We start from the raw sequence: 13928 nt of genomic DNA, 5'->3' as shown, positions 1-13928 counted from the left end.
TCGGCGGCCAACCAATCTCCACTGTGACCCCCAAACTCATCTAAAATGCGATAATAAAGGAAAGCTTAACTCTTTCTCACTTCACGCTGACACCACTAAATCAGCTGGAGATGCACAGATCAAGTAGACATTTGTGATGCTCGAGAACAAAAGCGACGCACAAAGCACGTTTGGTGTGGGAGCGAGCAGCGGCTGTTCGGCTTCTGGGAGAAGCGAGTGGTTGGGTGATTACGAGTGCTGCGGTGAAAGGTAACCTACGTTATATATTTCAACGAGTACATAGATTTGTGATGATCAGGCCCACGCGAATCTTCTGTCCTTGATTGAACAGTGTGCAAACAACCTTAGAGAGGTGACTTGATCAGGTATGGTTAATCCTTTCTCCAAATGGTCAGGTACACTAGTTTTTGACTTCTGTAGAAAAACGTAGGGGACCAAGCCTGATCGGAAATGCCTCTAAGTGAGCCAGTTTTGTGTTGTGTTGAAATGTTGCAGGGTATTGTTGCCTCTATGGTTCTAGTGGCTTTCCATGCACAAAAATTGATGCCAACTGAGTGCCAAACTCTGAGTACTTGGATTTATGACTTACGTGTAGTATAACTGTCACTGTGATGCTGCTACACCCTGTATGCTCAGCATGTCATGTCATGTCATGTCATGCATTTTGTCAGGCTTATTTTTAGTGTTTCCATATTTGGTGAATTGTCAAGTTGCAAGTTGTATAGAACATGTAACAGTTCTCATGCATCTTATGCTGTCTGGTAAACAATTGTTTCATGATTTTATTAATTATGCCTTCTGTATTTCAGATCTCACATAGCCATCTCAAAATGTTTAAAAAGTAAGTCTGTAAGCTTTCTTCCCTGGCATTGATGGGGTGACAATGCAAAGTATCTGTCAGAATACGGCATGATTGTGATGTGTTAGCCAGACATGTATCTGAATCCCAAGGCAGATCCAAGATCCTATGTGGTTTTATATTTATGGGATGCTGGGATCTTGTTTGTGGCGGCATGCACATACCTGGTGTTAGCTTCAAACTTGCTGCATTGTGTGTAACTTTGTAGTAGATTCTTGTTGATTGCTTATTTTGCTCCTAAATGATGTCATGGTCCAAATCACTGGTACCATCTTATATGCTTAGAATTAAAGTAAATCCAAACAATGAATAGATCATGTTCAGTTGGGGCAGCCCATTAAAGCCTGCCCCCCCCCCCCAAAAAAAAGTGCAGCTCTGTCACGATGGCGTGGTTTATCTTACTTTGGCTACAATGATGACTCAGAGTTGTATTTCATGGCTTATGCTCATTTTTATATGAGTTGTTCACGTATATTTTGGATGCACTATGTTATTTTAAATTACAATGCATGCTAGCAAGGTGAAACATGTTACCATGTTAGCCATGTTACAGTAACAGTTATGTCATAATATACCTTTATTTTATGCACTTTTCTCAGCCATATGCAAATCAGTATGCATACTGACCCAGAAATGCCGAGCACAGGCTGCCATCTGCAGGAGAGAAGTATTTTTATGGCCACAGAGTGAGACATGCAAGAGGCACACAGGAACAGATGCAAATCCAAATTGTCATGGAGCACACAACAGAAGTTTCTTAGAACCTGGCATTGTACAGCTGGTGTCCAAATAAACTTGTGGTTGTATGAACTGAGGAAGAACTGCAGACACAGGGTTGACTGATAGTGATGATGTTCCATAGTTTGCTGGGGGCTTATCAAAAGTTTAGTCAACTCTGATTTGTGGTATTGGGATGCAATTAGTGGGCCATGTAAGGGCAAGATATCGGATAAGTGATGTTCAGGAGAGGTGCTTAGGGGGACAACATGACAATGTGAGAAACAGATGATCGCATTCTGTCACAAAGCACTGGGGGCGGGTTTGTGTTCCACCCTCACTCACCCAGCTGTTAACCAGGTAAGACACCTTAAGAGAGGTACCTGCTGTGCTTCAGCCCTGGCAAAATGCAGCTTGCTCCACTGATATTTATGTCTTATTTGCATTTGAAATGGATGTTTTGAGCCTGATGTGTGTATAGGTGCAGCCTGGCTATGTTTGGAATGCTGTTGGATGCTGCAGTGCTTGATATTTAACCTGTTCCAGGTTTGATGAGAAAGAGAGTGTGTCAAATGTGCAGCAGCTTAAGTCATCTGTCCAGAAGGGCATCAGAAACAAGATCTTAGAACTGCATCCTCATATAGAGAACTATATGGACCAGATTCTGCCAAAGAAGGAGCCTCTGAGAATACTTAAATGGTGAGGTCAATGTTGTTGCAACCAAAGTTAAGAACAAGGAGCAAAATGCTAGTCTTAATGGTTTTCTGCCAGATCGCCAGCTCTTCCAGCTAAGTGCTGTGCCTGCTGCCCACATCCGTTATGCAGTACCATGGTCTTAATAACATACTGATACATGAAATACTCATGGGCATATACACAGTATAGTCATGTTGTGCTATACATGGGCATAGTATAGTATAGTTATGATTGTCATGCATCTGTGCCTCAAACATTGTTTATTGGTAGCCCCATCCAGTAATTGTCTAAGTCTTGGGCTACAGAAGTAGTAAGAGTGGCATTTATGGCATCCTGTTCATGGTTGACGGTTACAGAGGGGTTCGCCTATGGGGCACCACAATACAATGGGTATGGACTCAGAAAATGTGTGTGCACCCAGTTGGTAGAGTACCTGTGAGTTGTGCCCTGAAAAATGTAGTAGTCCATAGGAGGAATGTGTAAATTTTCTCTCAAATGAGCTAATTTTGGGAATCCTGCTGTTTTCAGTCATGACCACATAGAGATTTTGATAAACAGCGCGGGAGACTTGTTGTTCTTCCGTCAGCGGGACGGGCCGTGGATGCCTACCCTGCGTCTTCTGCACCAGTGTAAGGATCAGCTGGTACACTCACAACAGCTACCACTGTATCGTCACATTGTTGGAACTTTTGCCGGCGCGCGTAGCAGAACCGTGACATGAATGACCTTGGTTCCAACGTCATTGGCGCCGCGTACGCTGGTGGTGACTGGTGTTTATGAAAAACTACGTATCTGGGTTACAAGACCCCTTTACTGTGAGATCGAACCCAATCGAATTGATGCATTAAAAGCAAACTTGTGTCTTGCATGAGGCTGACTTGGAGTTTGCCGCAATTTGGAGTAAACTCTTATCGGGCCGATTGGGTGAGAATGCGCGCAGCCGAGCCTGGCCAGTGGAGATGCAGGCTCCCAAACAGGCTGGGCATATCATTCGCCTTCAATTTTCTCGCACAATTGCCATCTCTAATGGCCCAGGCTGGCCCTCTTCGCGCTATCCCACTCGGACAAGAGAGGTGAAATGCACAGTGGGTTGATGACAGAATAATTGCGTTGCGGGGCACGAACCTCGAATCACGTATCAAATTCATAAAATCCCAGATGTTTACAACGTGACCTCAGCACGTTTCGACAGCGGCCATTTGGGCAGCACCTTTACCTCAAATGCTTGGTGAGCCGAATTTTGTATGATAATATGCAATCCAACGCGTGGATACATGGTGTGAGACCAAAACAAACAGCACGCAATTTCTTCCGGTTCCTGTGATCGTAGCAAATGCAATTTCACCAATACTCGACAGGAAAAAAACATTGTATCATCACATTGTGGGGGATTGACCAACCCATGTGAATGGAAAGTGCTGCTGGCAATGGTTGGGTCCGACTAACTCGGCTCATGCGGCGGGCGCTTCCGTTCGGCAGATCCGTTCCTGCTGCCGGCGCTGCAGGTGGACAAGGGCGCCATCCGTTTCGTGTTGTCGGGCGCCAACATCATGTGCCCGGGCTTGACGTCGCCCGGTGCGCGCATGACGCCCGTGCCCGAGAAGACGCCCGTCGCCATCATGGCCGAGGGCAAGCAGCACGCGCTGGCCGTCGGCCTCACCAAGATGTCCACTGCCGACATGTGAGGCTGCTGGCGGCCCTGAGGTTGACGCGGGCCCGACTGGCCGCGATCAGCTGATGTCACCTGTTGCCGCAAGGGACATCAGCTGATTGAGTGGAGTCATCGAGTGGGGCTATAAGATGGGTCTGCACAGCCTCTTTGTTGGCTGATGCGTGGCGTGAGATGGGCTCAATAAAGAGTACGGTAGTCTGCTATGGAGTGATCTGCAGATGATGGATTCTTCGGGTGCTGAAACCTTTTCGTGAAAGCGCAGTTCACAATTATGGGAAGGGGTGACTCAAATAAGTCGCTGTTTCCGTGGTGTTTGGACTCGAGAGGTGCTTGACGAAAATAGCTGTCGGATGCGTAGATTTATAATCTTTGCGGCAATCGCGGTGAAGGGTTGCATTGTGCATTAACGCAAGTATGCGTTAAAATAACAGAATTGCATGTGGCATTGCGTGCGTTTGACGCTCATGTTTTCTGTCGCGTTGCATTGTAACTGACATGCCCGTGTTTAGAATGAGTATCACAATGAGTATCGCTTTCGATATTTCTTGGTTTGAACGCCCATGTTGCCTGCTGCAGGCTAATTTGCATTCAGTTTCTTTCACTTTGTCCCCGTTTCAGCACGAAAATCAACAAGGGCATCGGCGTAGACAACTGCCACTACTTGATCGACGGGTTATGGAACATGAAGCCTGTCAAATGAGGAAAATGACATCCGAGTGCCCTCTGCACTGCCGAAGCGTCGCTGTGACGTCACTATGGCGGCAGCCTCTTCATCACCGACCTACTGCGTCTTCTGACAATGGCTGTCTCAGAAGCCGTCAACCGACCGGAAAGCAGAAGAGCCGGTTGGTTGTGACGCTGGTCTGCTACCACCGAGACCCAGCTGGTGGGGCTTGTTTTTATTTTGTGGAGAAATATTTAATAAACCGCTTGAAGGAAAGGATATTTTTGTTATGCTATATAGATATTGATTCCGAGGAAATAATGCATTGGAAGGCAGGTAACTTGATGTGATCTGTCCGCTAATGATTTGCCCGGGAGATTGGAGCGGACAACAACTATTCTCCAGATGATGTCATCCAGAAACGTCTGTTCAAGTATCGACTGACTTTCCGACTCACTCTCGGATCAGTGGGCGGGATATTATTAGGTGTAAGGCTGCAGAATTTCTCCGTTTCCAGCGTGCGGATTTCCGTTTAGTGCGTGGTACGGAATGCGTGGGCGGAGCTACTATGGAGAAAGGTACTTAGTAAAGAAACTGGGAATGTTGATAGACGTGGCAGCAAAAAGAAGGTTGATCCAATTTTGACAAGCGACGTTATATGCTCCAGCCAGCCTTTGATTATTCAAGGCTGCGGTGGTGAATGGGAGCGGCAGCCCACGTCATCTCGATTGCCTGTGCGTCCCGCAACGGGACACACCCTTTGAAGAAAAATAAAGGTTGAGCTGAGTCATTTTTAATGTGGCATTGAAATATCTAGTGCACACATTGTTCTTATTATATAATGAACCTCATCCCAAGCTTTATTGTTTGGTTTTGAGTGGTCTCGGTGGTTTGACAGTCACGCAAATTCCATTCACCATCCAGAGATGAAGAATTTAGTGCCGCTGTTCACCAAAATGGGTGCCAAGCTCACAATCAGTTCGCGACGAACGTGACGCATGAAATCACCGCTTCGCGCAGAGTACACACCCAGGCGCTCCAAGCTGTGCTTGGTATTTGGTACCGACGAGTGGGTGTACTGCCAGGGGGCGTTAAAGAGGGGAGAACCAGTTGCTGAAAACGTTCCTCGTGTGGAAACGGTCGAATTCCATAAGAGTCGCCGCTCAACTCTGACAGAAATAATTTGGGGCTGCTGTGCCCGCGTAGAATAGACCTAATCTAGGCATTGCTTTTTTACCCCAGTTGTTATAACAGGCTCGCAATATGACTGACTATGACGAACCAATATCGGACCAGGAAAAGGTGAGATGCTCCTTGATTCCTTTTGCTTATGTACATATAACATTTAATGCTTGGACTTGCTTAGATGTTTGTTTTTCAATGTTATGGCATAACTACTCCTTAGGAATGTTGTTTACAAAATAGTAAAGTGGTTAGTCTGGGAAAATTGTTGTCATAAAGGTCATTGTAACTTAACTGCAATAAAAAATGGTTTTATTCCCAGGCTTGACCAGTATCCTTCTCAAAGTGTGTGTGTGTGTGTGGAGGGGGGGGGGGGGAGGGCTGGAGCAATGCTATGGCAAGTATATGTTGCTGCAACAATTTCAGCACACATCATGAATTTAAGTTTCCAGAGTTTAACACCAGCCTGCACCAATTTCACCACAAAGAGAACATTGTGTTCATGGGAATGTTGTATGTTGTAAAGGTCCTTTCATGTTTGAAATGTTCAAAAAAAAACTTCCCCAAAATGGGGGAAAATCAAAGCAACAGTTCAGCAGAATTTGGCCGACCTGAGCTTGGCTCATGTGAGCATGGGGCACAGGCCACCAAGTTACAACCTCTCATCCATGTGTGCTGACCCACCCAACCAGATTGGACTGTGTTTTTAAACTATGACACTACATTGTAATTGTTACATATATACATACATACATATATATATATATATATATATATATATATATATATATATATATATGTACTATTATCTACATGATGTTGGCTCTGTATGCACTGAAGTTTGTGGTGACACTGTGCAGAACTTTGAGCACTATGGTTTACAATATACACATGCTGAAAATGTTGCCACAATGTTGCTGATATCCCAGACTTGTTTGACCATAACATGCATTTTTTTCTGGTTCAGACCACTGGTTTGCCAAGTGGTACCAGTTCCAGAAGTTTGCTAAGCTTCTAATGATGTGAAACTGTTTTCAGTCATGAATATGGAAGTTCATTTCTAATACCTGATTTGACTTGATATTATATTTTCAGTGGGTCATGACAAATAAATACTTACATACAGTGCTTGTTTAACCAATCAAAGTGTACCTATCACTTCTTTTAGTACCACTTATGGTAAAAAAGGGTTAGATATTAGTGGGATGTTCAGGTACTGGATATGCAATGGTTTGGACTTCTGCTTACACATCCAACCCTTTACAGGTGCGCATTGTTTCTGATTTCATTCTTCATTCCCCGCCTGGAGAGTTCAATGAAGTTTTCAATGGTAAGTGGAAATAATGAAGTAGGAAATGCACAAACCCATCTCATTATTTGCTTACCACCATGTCTCATTTTCTGGCTTGAATAATTTCTGGTTGATGGTGGTAAATGTCTATTGTGATGCTTCCTGCCAGCTTACATTTTGGGAAAGTTGCTATGTTGTGGGCTTTGGTAAAGATGCATTTAGAGAGCCATTATTGCTGTGGTGTATGCCTTGTCACAGATAACATAAGTTCTTACTTGTGTAAGATCCCACCCTCTGAACAGACCACTGACAACTCTATGATTTTCAGATGTGAGGCACTTGATCAACAATGACAATTTGCTGAAAGAGGGGGCATCAGGGTAAGGCATCTACTGCATCACTCACTGTTTGTCCTCTCAGTTGGTTTAATTTTCTCACTTGCAGCCACAATCATCCTGTAGAAATGCACCTTGACTTGGAGTCCAGCCTTTGCTGAGTTGTTTGCTTTCTGTAACAAACACATTGCACACACAGCACATGTACACTTCTCTTCTTGTTCCATAAACCAGCTGGGTGGCATCCAAATTTAGCATGAGCATGTCAGTTAGATATTTGAACTGTGTTTTAGTTAGTTGCACAAATTATCTACATACAATGTCATGCTTATGGGCTCCATTACCTGTCTGTTTGGCACTTTCTCAACTAAGGTTTGCTGGTATTGGTGGTAAAATTGCCAAATTGGTGATTTTTAGAGCAGTTTATCAGGTTATAATGCATTTGATAGTTGATAATAATATTGCACAAAACTTGAGACTTTGGGATATGTCCAGAATGATTCTTGTTCACAATAGCACAGCAAGCCACACAAAACCAACAGATAAAAAAGTGGTTGAGGAGGCAAAAAACCTGCCTCTGTGGCCTAAAGAAAAACTGCAAGGCCCATAACCCAGCAGCAGTGGTGCAAGTCCCAAAGTGAGCATATTGTTTGTCTTGAGTGAAATGGAAAAATGGAAGTGGGAAGAAAAAATGGAAATGAAATTAAAAAACTGCCACTGGCCACCTGGGGTCAACCCTTGCCTGAAGCAGTTGTGCTACACCACCCTGTGATATGTTAAACTCACTGCATTTTATCTGGCAAAAGGGTGGAGGCAAAATTATCCTTTGAACTGGATAGTGTGAGTTAGGTAATGGATTCAGGGTGTGCACAACAAGCTATACTTAGGAGATATTATGAACCCAAAGCCATACATGCAAACTATTTACAATACTTTGTAATGTTGAATAATCACTTTTGTTATATTGTAGAGTTCATGGTCTCACAGTTTTCCTCTTTGGATTGTACAGACATTGTTTGCATTGGCTGCTTTTGACCTACAGTATATGTCATCGGGGGATTGTTGCCTGAGCTTGGAATCCACTACATGTCAGTGGAATTTCAGCTAAACAGATAGGTTTGGCTGCAGCATTGCCTCATTCCAGACAGGACCATGTAGCTGCCAGCTGGCAACCCCCACATGCCAGCCTGTCTGGCCAGCTGCCAGCTGGTCACTAGATAATGGGCAGACAAAGCAGTTCACTCTCTCAGCGACCTGCATCTGGTGTCATTGGCCAACAGGTGTCAGTGCGATACCCTGTGATGACGTGGCCGGCCACCCGCTACTGAAGCGGCGTCTGCTCCGAACACTGACGGGGTGTTGGGTCTGTACGACAGCGCGTTCGTGCAGTACAACAAGGATCAGCTGACGCCCGTCCGGCTGCCTGGCGTGGAGATCCCCGCCTTCATCACCGAGTTCAACGACCTGGGCGGCTCGCGCTACTTGGACCCCAGATCAAAGCAGAGCTTCCGCTTTGACCACCTGAAGAAGGAGGCGTCGGACCTCAAGGTTTGTGTCCTTGCGACCGCAGACACCAGACGCATGGCTGCTGTGATTATGATGTGGGTTGGGATGCTTGTGATGTTGTTCACATGGTTATCAGATTTGCGTTTGTGATCGCATTCCTCTCATCGGTCGGATTCCTGTATGGGGGGGGGGGGGGGGCTGTCTTTGACAAATTTGATAGTGGCGAAGTGGATTCCCAGAAACGACTCGACTCTGCTTACCGGCGCTGATCAAAGAGCCCTGACCCAAGACTGATGATACAGATACCCTGACCAAGTTTCCTGACTCGAGCCTTGGAGGTTCCTTGACCTGGTACCCTGACATAGGTTCCCTGACCCCATAACACAGTGGAACATATGCTCGCTGACCATGTTCCCAGGCCTGAGATAGTCACCCAGGAGAGCAGCTTAAGTCCGCAGATCCAAAGCCTGGCCTTCAAGGTCCTGGACCTCTGCCTCCAGTTGATCACCCTGTGCTTGACCTGTGACCCGCGCCGCGGAGCCCTCCTGATCGCCGTCCTGTGACGGCAGCCGCACGAGGGCGACAGCGCCGCCGAGCCGTGGCGCCGGGCGCTCGAGGTCGAGATGACCGCCTACACGGACGACCACTACAAGAACGGCGCGTGCGCCGTGTTTGGCCACGCCTCCGACGGCACCATTACGCTGGTCGCCTGCATCGAGGACCATCAGTTCCAGCCCAAGAACTTCTGGTCAGTGCGGCGCCGGCTCAGTCACGTGGGCTGCCGCGGTCCGGCGCTCCGTCGGCCGCTGCATCCACTAGCTGTTTGTGGACTTACTGTGATAGGGGAAGGTTATCAACGCGCTGGAGACCCCAATGCCACGATAATGGTGCGGGGTGGGCACATACGTGGGGAGTGTTGACCGAGGTGACGGCGTTCCTGCCATGATTTTGCACGGGCGGCACTGATAACGCTGGGCGAGCCGTCGTCGCGACAGTGTGCCGCCTTAACGTCGCAGTCACTCGCGGCGCGAATGCATTAACTGGGGCTTTCTCCGATTGCCGCCACGTCTGGGGTCATGTTTGGTTGTGTCGTTATGACGTCATTGTCGGCTTAACATCGGCAATACTTAGCTTGGGGCGTCGCCGGCGGGCTGCCCCAAATCGATGTTACGGTCCCGCCGATGCTTAGTGCGCCGCTGATGAAAAGTAGCAGTAGCATTAACCTCAAACAGGTACGTTAGTTGATTAGGAAACTATTGGATATAATGTGTAGCATGCTGACGAATGATCCGGGCGTCGCACCAGCCCAACTAGGTTGAAGTCCTCATGTCTCCGTCGATGGCCTTGGGGCTCAGACTGTTGCCCCCCCCCCCCCCCGCCGACACACACACACACACCACCGCTCCCCACCGGCCTGAGACGAAGCGCGCTGCGGTGTCGCCAGGAACGGCCGCTGGCGGTCGCAGTGGACGGTGACCCTGTCGCCGGGCGGCACTGCCCAGGTCAAGGGCGTGCTCAAAGTGCAGGTGCACTACTACGAGGACGGCAACGTGCAGCTGGTCTCGTCCAAGGACGCCGAGGAGGGCGCCGTCGTGACGGTGAGCCGATGAGGCCGTGCCCCGGCCGCGCCGCCCCGTCAGCGGGCCGCGCTCGCTGCTGAAGACGCGCCGTCAGAATGCTCAGACGTGCGGACGCTCTGCGCGGAAGGCGCCCCGTCAGCGGGCCGCGCCCGCTGGTGAAGACGCGCCGTCAGAATGCTCAGGTGTGCGGACGCTCTGCACGGAAGGCGCGGCGGCGCTGGGACTCAGAGTGCAGTGGAGCGTGGTCTGGCTGGCGGGGGTCGGCGGCCGGCGCCGGCGCTGCTGATTCTGACGACTGATCGCCTCGGTCCGCGGTTTGTGGGCGTTGTCTCGTCGGGATCGTGTCCGCATGACTGCACTTGCGCCGCCTGTCGTCGCAAGTCGCGGTCAGCTCTCGGATCGAGCAAACCGCAGTCAAATCATGCTGGGATTGGTCATTCGAGACCTGATTGCCGGGCTTTGGGCGCGACGAGAGCCGGAGTGGGACTCGAGGGGAAGTGTTCTGTGTCGTCCCGGGACAGATTCGGGACCGGCTCGGTGCTCTGTTAGTGGGAATGGCACTCCGTCCCGCGAAATTCAAATTAAGCTGAGTACATACGTCCGCTGAGGTGATGCAACTGGAGCTCTGCGTGACAGGCTGCTCTGTGGTTTTTCGCATGAGTGGTAATATGTGTGCCGTTTGTGCCTTGGGAATGGCCCACTGCGGCGCGTTGGTGTCTGGTCATCGGTCACGTGTTTGATATTCGTTACAGGTGGGTACTTGCCGTGTAACCTGTGTGCCACGCGAACGGTGCACCATATTAAGGCTGTGCTTTGTGGAAAGGATGCAGTTGGCTCTCATCAAAAGGAGATGCAGTTAAATAACTTATGGAATAGGGCGCTGGTCGTGAAAACGAGGAGACGTTGTGTGCTTCAAAAACAGTTTTTTTTTCTTCGCTCCAACAGTTTTTAAATCGAGGTGAATGTTGTCATGCATACGTGGATTGCGCCGCGCTGCGCGATGCCTTTACGACATGAATACCTACCTCCCCTCACGCTGGCACGGCACGCTGCTTCCCTGTATCCCAGCCTTCCTAATGTAGCAGATCAGCGGAGCATAACAGACGTCCGGGTGTGGTGAAATCAACACTTTGCTTGTTGAGATGCTGCAGCACGAATAGCACACAGCGGGAAAAGTACATGAATAGTATATGAATCTACTACTATATGCATATATATATATATATATATATATATATATATATATATATATATATATATATATGCTATAAATACTGCTATATATACTACCATATATACTACCATATATATGTATATAAATAACTATAAAATAAATAATAATTGTGTAGAATAGTATATGAATCGGGAGGCCCAAAAAACGTTTGAATGTGCAACTAGAAATAACTTATTGTCAAGCCGTTTACATGAATGGTCCGCCACAGCGTGCTCATGTTGAATAGGTGCGCGGCTGTGTGGTTTTGTGTCCCGAGGTGCCTGTTCATGTCCCGCGAGCCGCTGCTCAGTGTCCAGGTTTTCCGTTCAGAGAACACCAGCAGGAGGGACCTGGTCACGCCTGAGTGTGTATGTGTTCCGTGCGCGCAGACGGAGTCGCAGACGGCCAAGGAGGTGGTGCGTCTGATCGAGACGTCCGAGAACGACTACCAGACGGCCATCTGCGAGAACTACCAGACCATGTCGGACACCACCTTCAAGGTGGGGATGCGCGCGACGCGGTGTCGCGGTTTTCTGAGAACGGCTCTTCCCTCCATTCCGCCATGCGCTCATGCAGGACAGCGGAACACACGACCACCGGGCGAGGAATGGTACCGAGCGTGGCGCTGGTGGAGGCGTTGTGCGACGCAGGCTCCCGATGTCGCTCCCGAACTCCTAGTTTTTGGTCAAACGGCCCTGCACTGCAAGTACTGTCTTTTGCGTCTATTTCGGGGCCGAAGGGGGTTGCTACCGTCATGGTTCGCCTTGCGATATTTCCGTGGTGTTCGCTGCCCAAAAGGAGAATGCGAAAGTCGCATCCTGCTGGATCTTTCATATGCATGGATCGATTCGGAGAGTTACGCAGTTATTGCTATGCAACTGAAAGCTTGCAACTTGAAACGGACACGTTGACATCCATTTTCAGGTCAACGTCCAGCTGAGTGTGATCACAGCAATGAGGCTCATGACCAAACCCATAGTGTACCATGAGTCATATTTATCACAGCCCGCTCTCCCGCTCACATGCCACGACCCGACTCCGTATCATGGCACCATTGTTGTCATTCAACTCTATGTCGCTGCCAGGCTCTCCTACGTCTGCACCATAATCCAGCTTTGTAACTATCAGTATGCTTCTCCTATATAGTACCCTACCTCTGTATCAATACCGTACCCCTGTATCAGTACACGCTCCTGCATCAGTACCTTACTCCTGTAGCAGTACCTTAATCATGTGCCAGTACCTTACTCCTGTATAAGTACCCTACTCCGGCATCAGTGCACTCCTGTGGCAGAGCACTGCTCCTGTATACTGACCCTACAGCTGTAGGGTCAGCATACAGGTCCATTTCATTACCCTGTCAACACACTACTTATGTATGGTGGCCCTACCCCCTGCGCGTGTCGTAGCGCCACCCCGTCCGCGTCGTGACGCTACCCCGTCCGTGCCGTGACCAGACCCTGTCTGTGCGTTGCCATGGTGACGGGTGGGACGCGTCTGACCGCCGTCCTCCGGCAGGCCCTGCGCCGCCAGCTGCCGGTGACACGCTCCAAGATCGACTGGGGCAAGATCATCCAGTACGGCATCGGGCGCGAGCTCAAGCAGCAGTGAGCCCGGCGCACCTGTGATACAGGGCCGCAGGGGGACGGCCCCACCATGTTGACGAGATGTGTAACCAAAGCTTGCGCGAGCGCGCGCGCCGCCGCCGCGCTCCGGGCGTTGGATTTTGTAGTCTGTTCACGGTTGGGTCAGCTCTGCGTGGCGCCCGGTGGCTGAGCCGTTCGGCACCGGCGGGCAAGTGGTATTTACTCTCTTCGAGTCTGTCGAATTATTATTAATACATCCACCCACTGCTTGTACGGACACGGTCGGTGTTGCGTTTGGAAGGAGCGCCGCGCGGAGGGCGGCCAGCATCACTGCACGAGAAGTGTGCTGAGTGGTTCGGTGTCGAGGTCGGCGACTTTGGTTCACATCAATGCGAGGATGCAAGGCAGTGGGCATGCGCGTAGCGACGGGAAAAAAATATTCGATGGCTGTTAAGGTTTAGGTGGCTGCAGCACACCTCGGGCTACATTATGGTACCAGGCCAAAAACGTTACGCAGCTCGATCAGTTGCAATGGGCAATGAAATACGTCGCCATTAATTTTCTTCTATTGTACAAGCGAAAGTGAGGAACATTGAACCAAGGTTGGTTGCGGAACGTCCCGTGTGG

General features: G+C 49.0%; 2 protein-coding genes across 3 annotated transcripts; both read left to right on the top strand.

Annotated features, from left to right (window-relative positions):
* Window positions 1-165: 165 nt before the first annotated feature.
* Window positions 166-4884, top strand: MCTS1 (malignant T-cell-amplified sequence 1 homolog). Of its 2 annotated transcripts, none has more exons than XM_037215102.1 (6): window positions 166-249; window positions 810-841; window positions 2123-2275; window positions 2801-2901; window positions 3752-3953; window positions 4563-4884. In XM_037215102.1, exons 2-6 carry the CDS (start codon window positions 831-833, stop codon window positions 4642-4644), a joined length of 549 nt encoding a protein of 182 aa, XP_037070997.1. In that variant the 5' UTR covers window positions 166-249; window positions 810-830; the 3' UTR covers window positions 4645-4884. The 2 variants fall into 2 exon arrangements, with proteins under 2 accessions (XP_037070997.1, XP_037070998.1); XM_037215103.1 differs by lacking the exon at window positions 166-249 and adding an exon at window positions 257-365.
* Window positions 4885-5629: 745 nt separating this feature from the next.
* Window positions 5630-13585, top strand: cpa (F-actin-capping protein subunit alpha). Its single transcript, XM_037214861.1, has 8 exons — window positions 5630-5910; window positions 7057-7120; window positions 7410-7461; window positions 8793-8964; window positions 9492-9670; window positions 10367-10520; window positions 12105-12215; window positions 13234-13585. The coding sequence occupies exons 1-8, from the start codon at window positions 5872-5874 to the stop codon at window positions 13324-13326; spliced, it is 864 nt and encodes a 287-aa protein (XP_037070756.1). The 5' UTR covers window positions 5630-5871; the 3' UTR covers window positions 13327-13585.
* Window positions 13586-13928: the final 343 nt, after the last annotated feature.

The sequence above is a fragment of the Pollicipes pollicipes genome, unplaced genomic scaffold (genome assembly GCF_011947565.3).
Source record: "Pollicipes pollicipes isolate AB1234 unplaced genomic scaffold, Ppol_2.1 Scaffold_3447;HRSCAF=4054_pilon_pilon_pilon, whole genome shotgun sequence".
Taxonomy (NCBI): Eukaryota; Metazoa; Arthropoda; class Thecostraca; order Pollicipedomorpha; family Pollicipedidae; genus Pollicipes; species Pollicipes pollicipes.
Note: the sequence above shows the minus strand (reverse complement) of the source record. Positions and strands in the feature narration are given on the sequence as shown.